Source organism: Chaetodon trifascialis, chromosome 18 (assembly GCF_039877785.1).
Source record: "Chaetodon trifascialis isolate fChaTrf1 chromosome 18, fChaTrf1.hap1, whole genome shotgun sequence".
In the NCBI taxonomy this organism is placed as follows: domain Eukaryota; kingdom Metazoa; phylum Chordata; class Actinopteri; order Chaetodontiformes; family Chaetodontidae; genus Chaetodon; species Chaetodon trifascialis.
Genome location: NC_092073.1, coordinates 22,702,637 through 22,716,981, shown reverse-complemented (window position 1 = coordinate 22,716,981; position 14,345 = coordinate 22,702,637). Strand labels below are relative to the sequence as shown.

Here is a 14,345-nt window from a genome sequence, read left to right as displayed (position 1 = left end):
GGTTACTTAAAGACTCCTGATCTCTGACCTCAGATCAGCTTGTAAATCTGATGCATTGCTATAGATTAAATTATAAAACAGTGGATGAAGTCATCACACATGAATGCATCTGTTATATGATCCGGTAATATCATGTCACTCTCTGAAAGGAGTCGTTCTGCATTTTGAGTTTGATACCTGAAACACATTATTCTGTATAATTACGCACTTCCACTCGCATAAAAAGCTGAATGCAGGACTTTCTCTTGTAATGAAGTATTCCTATGTTGCTGCTCAGGTGAAGGATGTGAGTACTCCTCGCGGCTCAGCTCATCAGCAGCGTGCAGCAGCCTGCTCTGCACGAGCCTCCGGTCCTCCTGAGCTCTGAGTGGTGCTGTCTCGCCTCTGCCCTCCTGTGAAAACTGCCTTCCATTGCACTTCTCCACCAGCGGACCGACCAGGCCCCTCGCAGCCGCTACACGGTGGCCCCGAGCCGGGCTGATTCCCACCACAGACCCGGCAGGTGTGACGGTGGTGGTACACCGGAGGACGGCGGGCAGCTGAGCGCGTGTGGATGCTGGATTTACGGACTGCTCCGCGGGGAGAGCCCGGGACGTGGTGAAATCCTAATTAAAGTGCGACACACACAAGCCCATGCACATCATAAACGGGCCTGCCTCGCGCTGTAACTTTGCGTTTTTGCCTCTTTTTTGCAGGGGCTAAAGGCTGATCATCGTAGGTGAGGCTGGTGAAATTATTGTCTGGGGGAGGGTGACGCGCACTTCACAACAGCCCCTGCGCTGTCAGACGAGGAAGTGAGGCTTCACACACGCCCATTTCAGCCCGTCGACCCTGCTCAAAAAGCCCGGACCCGTTCATCAGATAAGACAGCAGCACACTTCAGAAACATGCGTCCGCTCTCGGATGGACGACAGCGGGAATAAGCCGCAGGACGACGCCGATTCCAGGGGGTAGGTGACCGAAGAGCTTTACGCATAGCGTGGACATGACAATTCCCCAAAATGTTATTATCGTGAGACTTCTCCACTGTGAAGGCCTGTCTCCATTTTTTTTTTTTTTGATAGTCACATGCATGATCTGTGGCCTAACTGTCACCGACACGCACACAGACTCCCGCGTGTCATCGCCTCCGTCTGCGGGAATCAAGTGAGGCTGTCACGCACAGTTAACGAGCTGCGGGCCAGATGTCAGCATCTGCCCGCCGCGCGCGGAGCGGCACCTGCCTGCGTGGTGTTGTTGCGTGAATTTAGCTGAGTTGAGGCTGCAGACTGAGCCCCCATTTAAACCCCAAACACCCCTTTTGGTAAGATTTTCGGCCTGGTTTGCACCCATGTGCATGTGTGGCACAGATCAGAGAGAGTGGGTCACAGTGTGGAGACATATGGATAACCCTCATTTAGCGGGTTAATTACAATATAATTGTTGGAATTATTAGAAGTGGACAAAACGTTAGTGCTAACTAACCTTTATTTTCACTGTTGATCAGCCTGATGGCTGTTTTCTTGAGGAATCTTTTAGTTGTTTGATCTATGAATTGTCTATAAATTGGTGATAGATGACAGTGATCAGTGTTTCCCAAAGCCAAAGATCACCTCCTCAAATGTCTCGTTTAGTCCACAAACCAAAGATATTCAGTTTCCTGCCAAAGACGAGTGAAGAAACCAGAAAATATTCACATTTAAGAAGCTGGAATCAGAGAATTTTGACTTTTTCCTCTTAAAAAAAGACTCAAACCAGTGAATCATTTATCAAAATAGTTGGCAATTACTTTCACACTTTCACAGTTGGCAGCTAATTGATTTATCTATTAGTTATAGCTGCTCTATAATATATATGTGTATACATTTATATGTGCGGTTGGTGAATTGATTTGATGACGCACAGAAAGAATTTGCCAATGATCAATAATTCCATTTACATTAAAGTCATTGCATTCAGTTGGATCCATTTGACGTTACAGTACAATTCATGTCTTCATCCTTCTGAAGCCACAGCACAGATTATTTTCTGTCTCCTCCTTCTGTGACTGCTGCGGGATAAAATGTGCCGGTGTGTTTTCAGACGATCACATGTCCAAACTGTGTTACATCACGATAACCTGAGTGTTGAGCACCTCCTCCTAACTGACGACCCTGTTCATTAGCAGTCAATCTGCTGATCTGAGAGGAAGAAGAGTAAAATCCTCACATCTGAGAGCTCGACTCAGGAGGACGTCTGGTGGTGCTGCTTGATTATGAAACTGTAGTAATAAAAGACAAAAGCACCACAGAGTCATTGAGTCACAGGTCGAACGGCTGCTCAGGCGTCTGTGGTGACATGAGGAGAACAGAAAGTGGCGTACGATGATTGTAAAGCCCGTAATGAGCAGCACGCTCGCGCCCTGTAGCTCGATTCTTCAGCTGTCTTTGCATGTCGGCGAACATTAACTGCTGCCGTGGCTCTGATCCAAAACACACACCTGAGCCCGATAATGACGGTATCATGTGTCAGTCAGTCTGCAGGTACAGTCACTGTGTAAGATTTTCCCTTTCACAGCGCTGACGGCTGATAAATGGAGGATCTGTCTCCATATCAAGTCCTGAAAACAAACCAGTCCATCACTGTCAGCCAAACACACACAGATAGAAATAATATTAGTTTTACGTTTGAGTGTAGATTTTATCGTCAGCGTGGACCAACATCCACACGTTCTGCTTGACTTTCTTCGCTCCTCAAAGACACCGTGTGAATAAAGATAATATTTAGTTTTATGGGCTCACCTCTAACATGGCCTTCATCCTGGATTTCACAGCGTCCCCACCCAAAGACATGTCTCCAAAATGTTTGAACCCTTTGATTTTTTGGTAGTTAACAGCTCAGACGAGTCAGAATCAACAGCTGCTTGTTAACCTCGTCTTGTTGTCTCTGACAGAGCGTTAAAGTGTTGAAGGATGGACAGGGAGCCGGTTCAGAGCCAATCAGAGCACGGAGAGGCCACCAATGGAACCAGTCCTCAGACTTCCACCACCACGGCCGACCCCTCCACCCCTACAACCCCCACCCCTCCTCGGCTCACCCCAAACCCCATGCTCCTGGACTCCCCTGCTCCCACACTGACGCCCACCACCTCCTCCCCTCCTCCCCCTCTCACCCCCGCTCCCTCCGTCTCTGCACCCCCGAAACTGGCGGCGACGACGGCCGGCGCTCCGTCTCCCCACATCCTCATCCCAGCTCCCCCTAAGCTCACCTCCACTGCAACCCCCGCGCTCCGCACGTACTCTCGCCCGATCCTTCCCTCCCCGACGGGCATCTCCAAAACATCTCCCACCACGCAACCCCCCGCCTCTCTTCTCCCCTCTTCTTCCTCCTCCTCCCCTGTTTCTTCTTCTACTGTTGTAGCCAGCACCGCCTCGCCCCTCCTCTCCTCTTCTTCTTCTGCAACGCACAGCAGCACCATATCAACCAAGACCTCCACCAGCCTGACCAATGGGAACACGAGGCCTGTGTCAACGCCGACCTCCACACCAATCACGCCCTTTCACACACCAGCCAGTCCACCTGGCAGACAGGTAACGGACGCACCAACACGAGTCGAATGTAACTCACAGTTAGAGGAGACGCACTGCCAAGGAATGGTTTGACATTTGGGAAATATTCCCTGTCTGGTCGAATTATCCTCAAACTCTTAGTGGAAACGTTGTAAAATTCTCTGTCAAAGTGCTGAATTACACACAGCATTTTGTTCTTAATGCAGCCAAAATACCCCAACAGGACTTTCTGATGAGTTCAGCTCTAAAATCGGTGTGTCAGGGAAACGTTCGGCTCCACTTTGCACGGCGCTGTAGTTTTTCTGACTGATGTCTGTGTCTGTGGGAAAATTTCCTCAAAAAGTCAACACCTGTGAGAGGCTCAGTGCTGCTGCAGTGTAAACACAGGTGTGATGCTCTAATAGCATGTTGCTCAGAAAATGATGCAATGCAGCGAGAAGACAGGTGCTTGTCACCGCCCGGTCTGTACCGGAAACCTAAATGTGTGAAGATGCGGCCGTGTGACGTCCCGATCGGGCAGGATGTTCAGGTCAGGTAGTGAGCCTCTAATGTTAGCCAGGCAGCTACAGTTTGACTCTCCGCCGTAGAAAAACAAACAGGTAAAAGATCATTTTAAACATGGCTGCATTCCATTTAGGCGAGCTTTCAGGGTCCTTTCAAGAGCTCAGCCTGTACCAGCTCGATATGGAAAGTGTCCTGAGACAACTTCTGTTGTGATTTGGCGCTATACAAATAAAATGGAATTGAATTGGAAAAATTCAAAAATCCATTTTGTCCTTGTCACTGTTGATATTTCCTGGCTTTCTTACCAAAGTCTGAACACCAGAGTCCAGACGAGAGGACATGAAGATGTCGATGCCCTCGTCTTCAGTTATCACCACATGCTGAAAGCAAAAAGCTTGAGGAGCAGCAGCAAGTGTGCAGGGAGGGCATGCTGGGTTTTTTAAGGTTTTTAAGGTCTAAGGTTACACACACGCTGCTCTGCCTCATTGGTGAATGTTGTTGGTTCTGTGTGCAGCCTGAGAGGAAACCTTCAGACACTGCTGAAGTTGGTCGGGAACTCGTATGTAGAGATGTCGCTGTAACGATGAAGCCGAACCTTGGCACATAGTGTGGCGCTGAGATTAAAAAACTTGCCACTGTGCTCCAACTTCAGATTATTTGAACCTTAATCCTGTTCACTGCTGACCTTTCAAAGCATGTGAACAGATTACGGCTGATTAAGAGCTTAAACACATACGAAGCCTCTCAGAGTTTCCAGAGATACAGCGTTCATCTTGTGCGTACATTTAGAAATACATTAGAATATGTACATATATAGAAGTATTATGATGAAGTACTGGGTACCTTTCACACACTCAGCCTTCTGAGACGTCTCTGGCTTTGTTACGCACACACACGTATTTTATCTCGGCTGTCATGGAGCATCAGAATCGTCTCATCTTTGGTTTCAGAGGTTGTTTGTGTTCATTTAGTTTCAGAGGTTACTCTGCTGAAAATCTGTGTTTTGAGCGTTTGATGCTCCAGATAAAGATGTTTTCACAGAGACAACTTTCGAACCTACAGGGGAAGCTGTGATACTCAAAAGACGGACTGTCAGTGAAGTGCTCTTTTTAAATTGCGCCTGTTTCTATCATCAGTGTCCGTCCGTCTAGTTTAAAACGCAGCTCTTCTCATCGTGCTGTGCAGCTTTTTGGCTTTCTCAGCCTCATCTGGAACTGCAGCAGGAGATGCAACCTTTTTGTTGATCGATGGATGAAGATGAACGATTGTGTTCGTCGTCCGTTGAATGCGTACTTCACACATACTAACGATGCACGAATTTATCGTTGGTATGAATCCAAATCCAAATGAATTAAGCAGTTTTTCCAGGCGGTTTGAATTTCTTTTAAATATCATTCACATCAAATGTTAAATCTCTTGGTTTCCACCCTTTGTACACACACACACACACACACACACACACACACACACACACACACATACACACACACACACACACACACACACACACACACACACACACATACACACACACACACACACACACTGGCTTGTTTTTCCAGGAAATGTAAGAAGACGAGGTTCTTGCCCTGAAGCTCTTCCTGATTTGCTCCCCTCCCTCCCTCCCTCCCTCCCTCCCTCCTCTCCTCTCTTCCCTTTGTTCCAGGTATCACAGACTCACCCTGTGGGCACACCTGGTCTTGTGCGAGCCAATCAGAGCCTCTCCCCTGTCAGGCAGAGGGTATCCCAGCAGACGTTGCTCCTAGGGAAAGGTCTCAAAGGGTCTGGCCAAGACCAGGTGCTGCTCCGCGCTCAGATGGTAAACATAGAAACACACACGGCTGACATTTACATAGATTTCTACATCTGATCCGGTTTCGCTGCTTCCAGCGCCGCACAGCTCAGACAGAGAAGATCACCAGTATTAAAATGAGATGCTAGCAGGGAGAGCAAAGGCCAGAGTGATGAGACATTCAGGTTCTGTGGGAACTACAGACGCTGTGAGCTCTCTGCTTGAAAACCTGCTTCAGATCAGCTTTTAAAGCGGCAGACCAGGAACATCTGAACACACACTGACAGCTGTACATTAGTGTAAAAAAATGGCGGCTATAGATCGGTTGTCATTGGCGACAATGTAAACATACTTTATATATGCAGAACGTCAGAAACCTCAGAAAGACGCCAAACCCTGAGCCAAGTCGCAGGTGTCCTTTAAGTCGTGCAAACTTCAACATGGCGACGCTCTCAAGGTGCTTTAATCCCTGCTCTCCTCTTTATTTCCTCCTCTCTCCTTTTCTTTTCCATCTCTCCTTTTCTTCCTGCAGCTGATTCTTACGTCTGCTATGCGGCCCGCCTTGTCCTCCTCTTCCTCCTCTTCCTCCTCCTCTCCCACTTCCTCTAACTCTGCCTCCGCTCAGGTGAGCTGATCTGACTTCACCTGTGTGCGTATATGACTTTCAGTTGAACCCGCCCACCATGGCGAGCTTTCCGTGGCGGTTTACAATGACACTCGCACATTTACCTTTAAAATCTGTATTTTGAACAGAAGCAGCTTCTCATTTCTAGCCAGAGACTGTAGCATTCAGCTGTAGCATAGCTAGCTAGTTAAGCTAATGTTAGTGTCATCAGTTTGTTTAAATTACAATCCCAAAATGTCCGACTTTTGCTTTAAATGTCAGTGTATTTCTTTTCTAGAGGATATGAGAAGAGTAACACCACTCTCACATCTGTCCGTTAAATATGAAGCTACAGCTACCTTTAGCATAGCTTAGCACAAAGACTGGGAACAGGTGGAAACAACTAACTGGCTCTGTAAGATGCTAACAAAATCTGCCTTCCAGCACCTCCCAGAAACTTCCTCAAATCTTGGTTTCAAGTCAAGAGACATAACCCACATAAAACAGTGAATGGTCGTTTTAATGTTGTTGTTGTACGGATTAAACAAATGAATTTTAATGTGACGTTAGTGAGTTTAAGAAATGCTAGCTGGCTGATTTTACTATCATCGGACAGAGCCAGGCAAGTACAAACGTTCTCAAATCCAGTAAAGAGTAGGACAAAGGTGTTTATGTTAAACTGTCGTTAAACTCTGATGGTGTCCAGGAAGTACACAGTGACGTCACCTGTATCCTCACAAAATAACGTAGCTGCTCATGCTAACGAACTGTTGGCTGGACGTGCTAATGATGGCAGCTTGCTAACAGATAAACACACTGTTAGAGACACAACCCTCCAAACTCTTTACAAACGGATCTGTCTTATTACAGCTGCATGGATGCCACTTCAACACGTAGAGAAAGCTCGACAAACCTGCTGTGCCTAGTTGCAGTTGCCAAGCTCTTATTGGACAATGCTTTGGGGGAGGGGGTTAGTGAGCGGTCACTTCCTGAACACCTTGAATCAAAGTATGTGTTTGAGATCTGACTGAATTCTTTCTGTCTCTCGTCTCTCCAGCTCCAGAGTCTCACCCTGAGGCCTCCTCCCCCCGGGGCCCTCACCATCCCCCCCTCCCTCCGCCTCAAGCCCCCCTCCTCAGCCCCGCCCCCCCTCTCCCGCCCTCACGCCCCCCTCTTCCCCCCTCTCAGGCCGCGACCGCAGCCCAGCACCACGGCAACGGAGAGCCCGACCACGCCCAGCCGCCACCTCTCCGTCCCGCCTCCAAGTAGGTCCCAGAGGAGACTAAAGCTGGGTGTGATGATGGTGGAGGATGGTATAACTGCTCAGAGACCGGCGGGTCGGACTGGTTTTACTGGTGTTAGTCTGGTCACCAGAGGGCTCAGTGAAACTTTTCAGGATGAGTGACAGTTAAAATAATTACACAGCTAACATCCAGGTCTTTAGTGTGTGGTGACAGATTTAAAGGAAGAGCTACAGGCAACACGACTAACGCTTGTTAAATCAGCGTTTCACAGTTTCACATGAGACAGCTGGACGTGAATAACGTGCGCTGTGTTTCATGTGGCGCTAATGATCAGAAAGCTTTCTATATTTAAGGGTTTAAGTATGTTATTGAGCAGGAGGGCAACAGAGGGGCACAATCATTCATTCATTCATTCATTCATTCATTCATTCATTCATTCACTGCATAAACTTGCTGCTTGAATCATGTGTTTCTCTTCTCACCATCTTCATCCTCTCCGTCTTCCCTTGTCTTCTTCAGCTCTTTACTCTCCGGTCCGAGCCGTCCCTCTGAGACCTAGACTTCACTCTCCAAACGGTCACAGAGCGGCGTCGCCGAGACAAACCTCGACCCTCCAGCCCATCGCTGCTGCTCCCGCCAGCCACGCCTCTCCCATCAGCAGGCCGCTGGTTGGACCGAGGAGCTGTCCGTTAACTCAGAATATGCTGGGGTCCAGCCAATCCCAGCACAGCTCGTTATCTGGGACCAACCCCATGTCTGTTTCCTCCCATCTCGAACGCCCGCCTTCTGCAGCCAGGCAGCTGCAGATCATCGCCCTTTCCTCAGGCCGCCAGCCTCAGTCTGGCGCGTACGCCCACGCCGTGCAGTCGGCGCCTCCTACTGTAGAGTCACCTGAGCTGTCCAGCCAATCAAAGAGGACGTCGAGCAGTGAGGATGTGCTTCCTCTTCCTCTAAACCCCACAATGCCAAAAACCACCTCTCCTATGCCCTCGCCTCCGTCTCTGCTGAGTCCAGCGTCTCCTCCAAGTCAGGCTGCTCCTCAAACACAAACTCTGACCACGAAAGGAGACCTGAAGGAGAGCGAGGAGCAGCGAGACAGAGGACGAGGGGTAAGACCAGGAGTCAGAGAGGAGGGCAGTGTGGGCAAGGACCTGAAGGTGGAGAGAGACGACCAAAGAGACAAGGTGGAGGAGGAGAAATGGAGGCTCTCACCTGAGAGGGAAGGAGGCCTCGCCGGACAGAAGGAACAGGAAGTGGAAACAGTCAGAGAGGAAGAACAGATGGAAGTGACAGAGGAAGGCCAGAGCGACAGAGAGAGGCCAGAAAGAGCAAAGGAGAAGAAGATGGAGGAGGAAGAGCAAGGAGAGGCCGCTATGGACCAGTCTGAGAACCTAACCAGTCAGATTCTCCATCAGTACCAGAACATGGACCCTATCCCAACGCCTGAAACCGTTAAAGACCCCAGCGTGGAACCAAAACCCAGCCTGGGTCTCATTTCAGCTCCAGTTCCCGTCCAAACCCCAACACCAGCTCCAGCTCCAGCTCCAGCTCCAGCTCCAGCTCCAGCTCCAGCTCCAGCTCCAGCTCCAGAGGTCTCCGTCCAAAGTCAGAGGCTACCAGAGCCTCATCGGGACCTCCAGCCGGTCAGCCAGGAGGACTTCTGTGAAAGCATGTCGACGCAGTCTGACAACCAGTCAGGTACCTTCAACCTCAGGGCGCGTTTTACCCACACAAACACAAAGCGTCCATATTTACAGTGTGACTGAGCGTCTGCTGGAGTCCTCCGTCAGCTTAATACTGACTGAGCCTCACAGAGAGCCATCGAGCGAGATCTGAAACTCTGACTCTGAAATGTTGCCGTCTGCTGTCGCTTTAAGATTACATAGAACAAAACTGATTGAACAGCCGCGGCCAGACGTGTGTGTGTGTGTGTGTGTGTGTGTGTGTGTGTGTGTGTGTGTGTGTGTGTGTGTGTGTGTGTGTGTGTGTGTGTGTGTGTGTGTGACCAAACTATCTGTGCTAACTCTGATCACTGTCTTCCCCCCCCAGCGCTGTCCAGCCTCTCCTCTCAGTCCCCCCCCTCCTCGCCCTTCATCACCCCCTCAGCAGAAAACCCCCCTCCCCTCCTCCCCGCTCAGACCGCCCACCCAACCGACCTCAGCCTACCGCAGCACGAGACGGAGAAGGTCGACAAAGCGGTCGCAGACGAGTCGCAGCGCCTGGCCGAGAACGAAAACGAGACGGAGCCCCTCGGCCAATCAGAGGACGAGTCGGAGAGCTACAGCCAATCGCTGAACAGCTCCTGGGAGCCGAGGGCATGGCCAGAGGGACGACAGGTTTTGACTCACCTGGTGGAGGGATTTGTCATCCAGGAGGGGCTCCAACCATTTCCTGTACGGACGCACGCACGCACGCACACACACACACACACGAATATTTGGTGCACATGAAGATTAATTCATCTCGTTATCTACGGTTATTAATGTCAGCTAACTGAATTATTCAGTTTATTAACGTACCTGTGTGTCGGGCAGGTGAACCGCTCCTCCCTGCTGGTCCCAGAGCAGGTGACCAAACCACAGGAAGTGAACGGGACCAATGGGAAAGCAGCGCTGCCTGTGACGGACACCATAAAGGAAGCTGAGCACTCAACCGACTCGGAGCAGGACGAGGCAGGAGACACGGACGACCCCGGGAACAGTAAGAGGCTCATGAGCTGCACATTTGTAACCTTCACAACCCGCTCGAGTTCAGAGTTTCTCAGTCTCAAGTGCTGAAGCGAAACTGTCGCCGCTAACCACCAGGTTAGTCTGCAATTTGTGTGAACCTGAAACTAAACCGCCGACACTTAAAGGAGCAAAGCATCAACAAAGAAAGGTCAAATGAAAAAGTGAAATTCCAAAATGAGTGTGTTCCTGTATGAAAGCGATAATTTAGTCCAAAACACAAAGATTTGAGAAACATCATGTGAAACAGAAAAGCAGCAGCTCTTCACATTTGAGAAGCTGGGTCCAGAAATCCAGCTGATGTCTTAAATAATGACTTCATTAGAGTTGTTGGCTGTTTGTTTCTGTGCATCGACGACTAATCGATTTAAAATTGTTGTGATCGGAAACAAGTTCACAGCCTCAAACATGTCGGTCGTCGCTGCAGCTGAATCGACTCTCTTGTGTCCTGTCCAGGGTCGGCCCACCGCGACAGGACGGTGCTGCACTGCCAGTTCTGCGGGAAGAGAGGCCACGCGCACAACTTCATGCGGTCCAAGCGCTTCTGCTCCACTTCCTGCGCACGCGGGTGAGGCCCGATTTCATTGGCTCGTAAACAAAAGCAGCTCTTGCACCGTGTGACCTTCAGGCTCTGTGTCTGAGATGCAGAAGTGAGTGGAGGGGTGTTGCCGTGACAGCGGCAGCGCTGACAGGATGTGGTGTGTGGCCTGAAACACACAGGTGTTAAAAACAGATACGAGTGTGAATCAAAGCAGCAGAACGAGGAAACACGCCACACGTCTCGCTGTCTCTCTTTCTTGCTCTGTCAGGTTCAACGTTCGTCTGACGAAGCGTCTGCGGGCTCTGAGCGCGGGCAGCCGGTCGGAGAGGCCCCGCCCAGCCCTGAACAGGGCGGAGTCGGTTCCTGGAAAACCTCTGCTACTGCGACTGGTAGGGACACTGAACTCACCACCACTTTCAAACACTGGAAAAAACTCACTCATGAGCGACTGAAGAGGGAACTTTCTGCATCTCACTGAATTAGGACCTTAACTAAAGATTATTTTCAGTAATTTTTTAAGATTATTTGTCCTCAAAATGTCAAAAAAATGCTCGTATCATCTTGGAATCTGGGTATTTCTTCACCTTGGAAACGATAGGAAAAAAACAACGTACGAGCTTCCTCTGAAGCTCTGAAGTGCGTCTCCTGCTCTTCATCAGGGGATGGAGTTCAAGTGACGAGTGAGCAAACTCCATCCTCTGATGAAGACCAGGAGACGCAGAGGAGCACTTCAGAAAAAACTGTTGTTTCGTCAAAACTATAGACTCATTTTCTGATGATTAGTAATCAATTGATCATGTTAGCGCCGATCCTCATCTGCATTCACATCCACACAACACAGAAGTTACTGGAGACAAACTGATTCCTGTTTTAGCATGTTAGCATGCTAACGCTTAGCATGTAGCATTTAGCCTGTGTTGTTCCTATGGATGTTAGCATGCTTTCATGCACCATGCTAACATGATAACCTTTACCCTGTCAACGTGTTGTCATGTCTGCTAACATGCTAACACGCCTCCTCTGACTGTTAAACACTCACCTTGAGCGTCTTAAAACGATGGTTTCCGTTAGTGATCATTCATCATCATTTTTTTCAGCTGCAAGAAAAGAGCAAAAGGTGGAGGCTGGGTGGAGCTGAGGCCTGTAATTCAAGCCAACATGCCCACTACAAGCCTACTTTTACCTGTAGTTGAGTGTTTTTACGTTGTGTGTTGATTCGTTCAGACTTCATCCTCCAGCAGTGTCGTCAGGAAGGATGAGCTCACCTCTCGTGACTCAGCGCTCATTCGCTCTTTTCTCCCTGCAGCCTCGTGATCTCTGGAGCGCCGGCCGGCGAGAGAAGGAGGGAAAGGAGAAGGCGCCGGTGGCGGCAGAAGAGGAGGAGGAGGAGGAGGAGGAGGAAGAGGACATGGAGGGAGGAGGGGAGGAGGAAGATGATGACGGAGAGGAGGAGGATCCTGCTGTCGCCATGTCAGCCCGGATGGAGCGTCGTGCGGCACGGAGAGCGAGGAGGGCGTCTGCGCCCGCCCTGACCACCTCTATGCCCACAACCACATTCAAACCCGCCCCCTCGCAGTGGAGTGTGGAGGAAGTAACCGCCTTCATCCACACACTGCCAGGTAAACCTCCACCTGCACAGGACGGGTATCAAACAAACAGCCCACATGTGGAGCCGCTTCAGAGCTGGCAGCCGCAGCTCGGTCTGTCAGTCTGATTTATGCAAACGCTCGAGTGTCTTAATCGCCAGCAGATGACGGGGCTCCTGCACAGCTCCTTCATCCAATTAAGTGTTTCGCAAAACGTTGAAATTAACCGCAGAGTGTGTAACGTGCGTACTTTTAACCACCAACTGTCAGCGCGAGTGACATCACTGCGAAACATCTGGAAAAACACAACACAGTGACGCTCCGGGTGCGTTTCCCAAACACGAATCTGTGAGTGTCCGCAAGTTCGCCTCAGAAACCGATGTTATTGTGGACATTGTTGAAGGTTTTACATTTCGTCTTAGCTCAATGATAATCGTTAGTGTGTTTCTCTAAACCTCCAAATGACAGCTGGAATGTGTTTTTAGTCCAAGCTGAGAAAAGCAGCCTTCTTTTGGATTCCAGTGTTTGCCAGTCAGGTCTGTAATGCAGCTTTCAGGCAGTCTGAGCCGACGTCTAAAGGCAGGAAATACAACGAAAGCACATCATATCAACAGATATTTGTGTTGACATGGTTATTTTATTACAAGGCATCAGTGCTTTTTGTGTGGTGCCCAAATGTTTAATGCAGATTATCAAAAAAGTCAAGTAAACATTCATAATCCTGTTTTCTGAGTATTTAATCAGCTGATTTGACTCTTTTAATTGACTGTATTTTAAATGGATTTGTAGAAAAACATGTTTACCTTCATCAAACATTGATCACGGCTGAAATTGACCAATGAAAAGTTCATTTGAGGGGTAAAATGGTGGAAACGGGGTGTTTTTGGTCTTGTTAGCCGTCATGGTGAAAGAGGAAAGGCTGGTCCTCAGACTGGAGGTTTCCTTCATGAGACCCTGACCAGAAAACACACTTCACAGCTTTCAGAGACGGCTTTACTCTGCAGCTCGTCTCCTGTTGTGTTTCAGGCTGCAGCGACGTGGCCGAAGCTTTCCGGCTGCAGGAGATCGACGGCCAGGCTCTGCTGCTGCTGACCGAGGACCATCTGATGACCAGCATGAACATCAAACTGGGGCCGGCTCTCAAGATCTGCGCTCACATCAACTCGCTGAAAAACCAGTGAGAGAGAAAAAAGAGAAAGCCAGGGCATGATGTGGAAGGAAAACAGGCAATAAAGATGAGGGGCAAAGGAGAAGAGACAGGAGAGTTTCTGTGGTTACGAAAAACAAAAGCTGACACCAAGGATGACAGGACAAAGTCACAAAAAGAGATTCGTGGTAATTTATGAGATTATAAATCGAGGTGTGGCCTTAGACGGGAACAGAGGAGGTTTGCAGAAACGTGGAGAAACCAGATTCCAGAAGAAATTTCATCCGTTTGGGCCCTCTGACTGTAGCAGGAGACCAGGGGCCCGTTTTTGTAACTTTGTGTACATTTTACATGCCGCTGGAGAGTGTACATTTGAAGCTATTTCACGAAGGATTTTGAACATTTAATATATAAAATTTGTCTATTTAGTTTTTTTAGAACGTGACGTCAACGACAAATCTATCCAGTAGCTAACATAACCGGTGTGTGTAAAAAAATAATGATAATAATAACGATACGTAGACTTTGTAAGTGATTAATGAAAGTTTAATGTTTTATATCACTATATTCTGGACAAAAACATGTCTGTGGATTAAAAAAAAGTCACTATCAGGGTAGAGACTGGTGTCTTTAATCGTCACATTTTTATGGTATCCTGCTTGAAATTATTTAAT

The 14,345-nt window shown here is 48.8% G+C and overlaps 1 protein-coding gene across 2 annotated transcripts; it reads left to right on the top strand.

Moving 5' to 3' along the window:
- The first annotated feature begins 386 nt into the window (after nucleotides 1-386).
- LOC139346988 (polyhomeotic-like protein 3) lies at nucleotides 387-13,720 on the top strand. 2 transcript variants are annotated; one of them, XM_070986403.1, is made up of 13 exons: nucleotides 387-614; nucleotides 696-950; nucleotides 2,912-3,548; nucleotides 5,698-5,850; nucleotides 6,356-6,448; nucleotides 7,485-7,692; nucleotides 8,191-9,369; nucleotides 9,721-10,064; nucleotides 10,206-10,371; nucleotides 10,854-10,965; nucleotides 11,207-11,327; nucleotides 12,245-12,557; nucleotides 13,551-13,720. In XM_070986403.1, the coding sequence occupies exons 3-13, from the start codon at nucleotides 2,931-2,933 to the stop codon at nucleotides 13,703-13,705; spliced, it is 3,462 nt and encodes a 1,153-aa protein (XP_070842504.1). In that variant the 5' UTR covers nucleotides 387-614; nucleotides 696-950; nucleotides 2,912-2,930; the 3' UTR covers nucleotides 13,706-13,720. The 2 variants fall into 2 exon arrangements, with proteins under 2 accessions (XP_070842504.1, XP_070842505.1); XM_070986404.1 differs by lacking the exon at nucleotides 6,356-6,448 and having other exon boundaries at nucleotides 423-950.
- Nucleotides 13,721-14,345: the final 625 nt, after the last annotated feature.

Excerpts from the sequence above, each read along its gene's own strand:
- LOC139346988 (XM_070986403.1), top strand. The coding sequence starts at position 2,931 with ATGGACAGGGAGCCGGTTCAGAGCCAATCAGAGCACGGAGAGGCCACC. Across the intron at positions 5,851-6,355 it reads TGCTGCTCCGCGCTCAGATG|CTGATTCTTACGTCTGCTAT; the intron begins GTAAACATAGAA and ends TTCTTCCTGCAG. Across the intron at positions 10,372-10,853 it reads CACGGACGACCCCGGGAACA|GGTCGGCCCACCGCGACAGG; the intron begins GTAAGAGGCTCA and ends TGTCCTGTCCAG.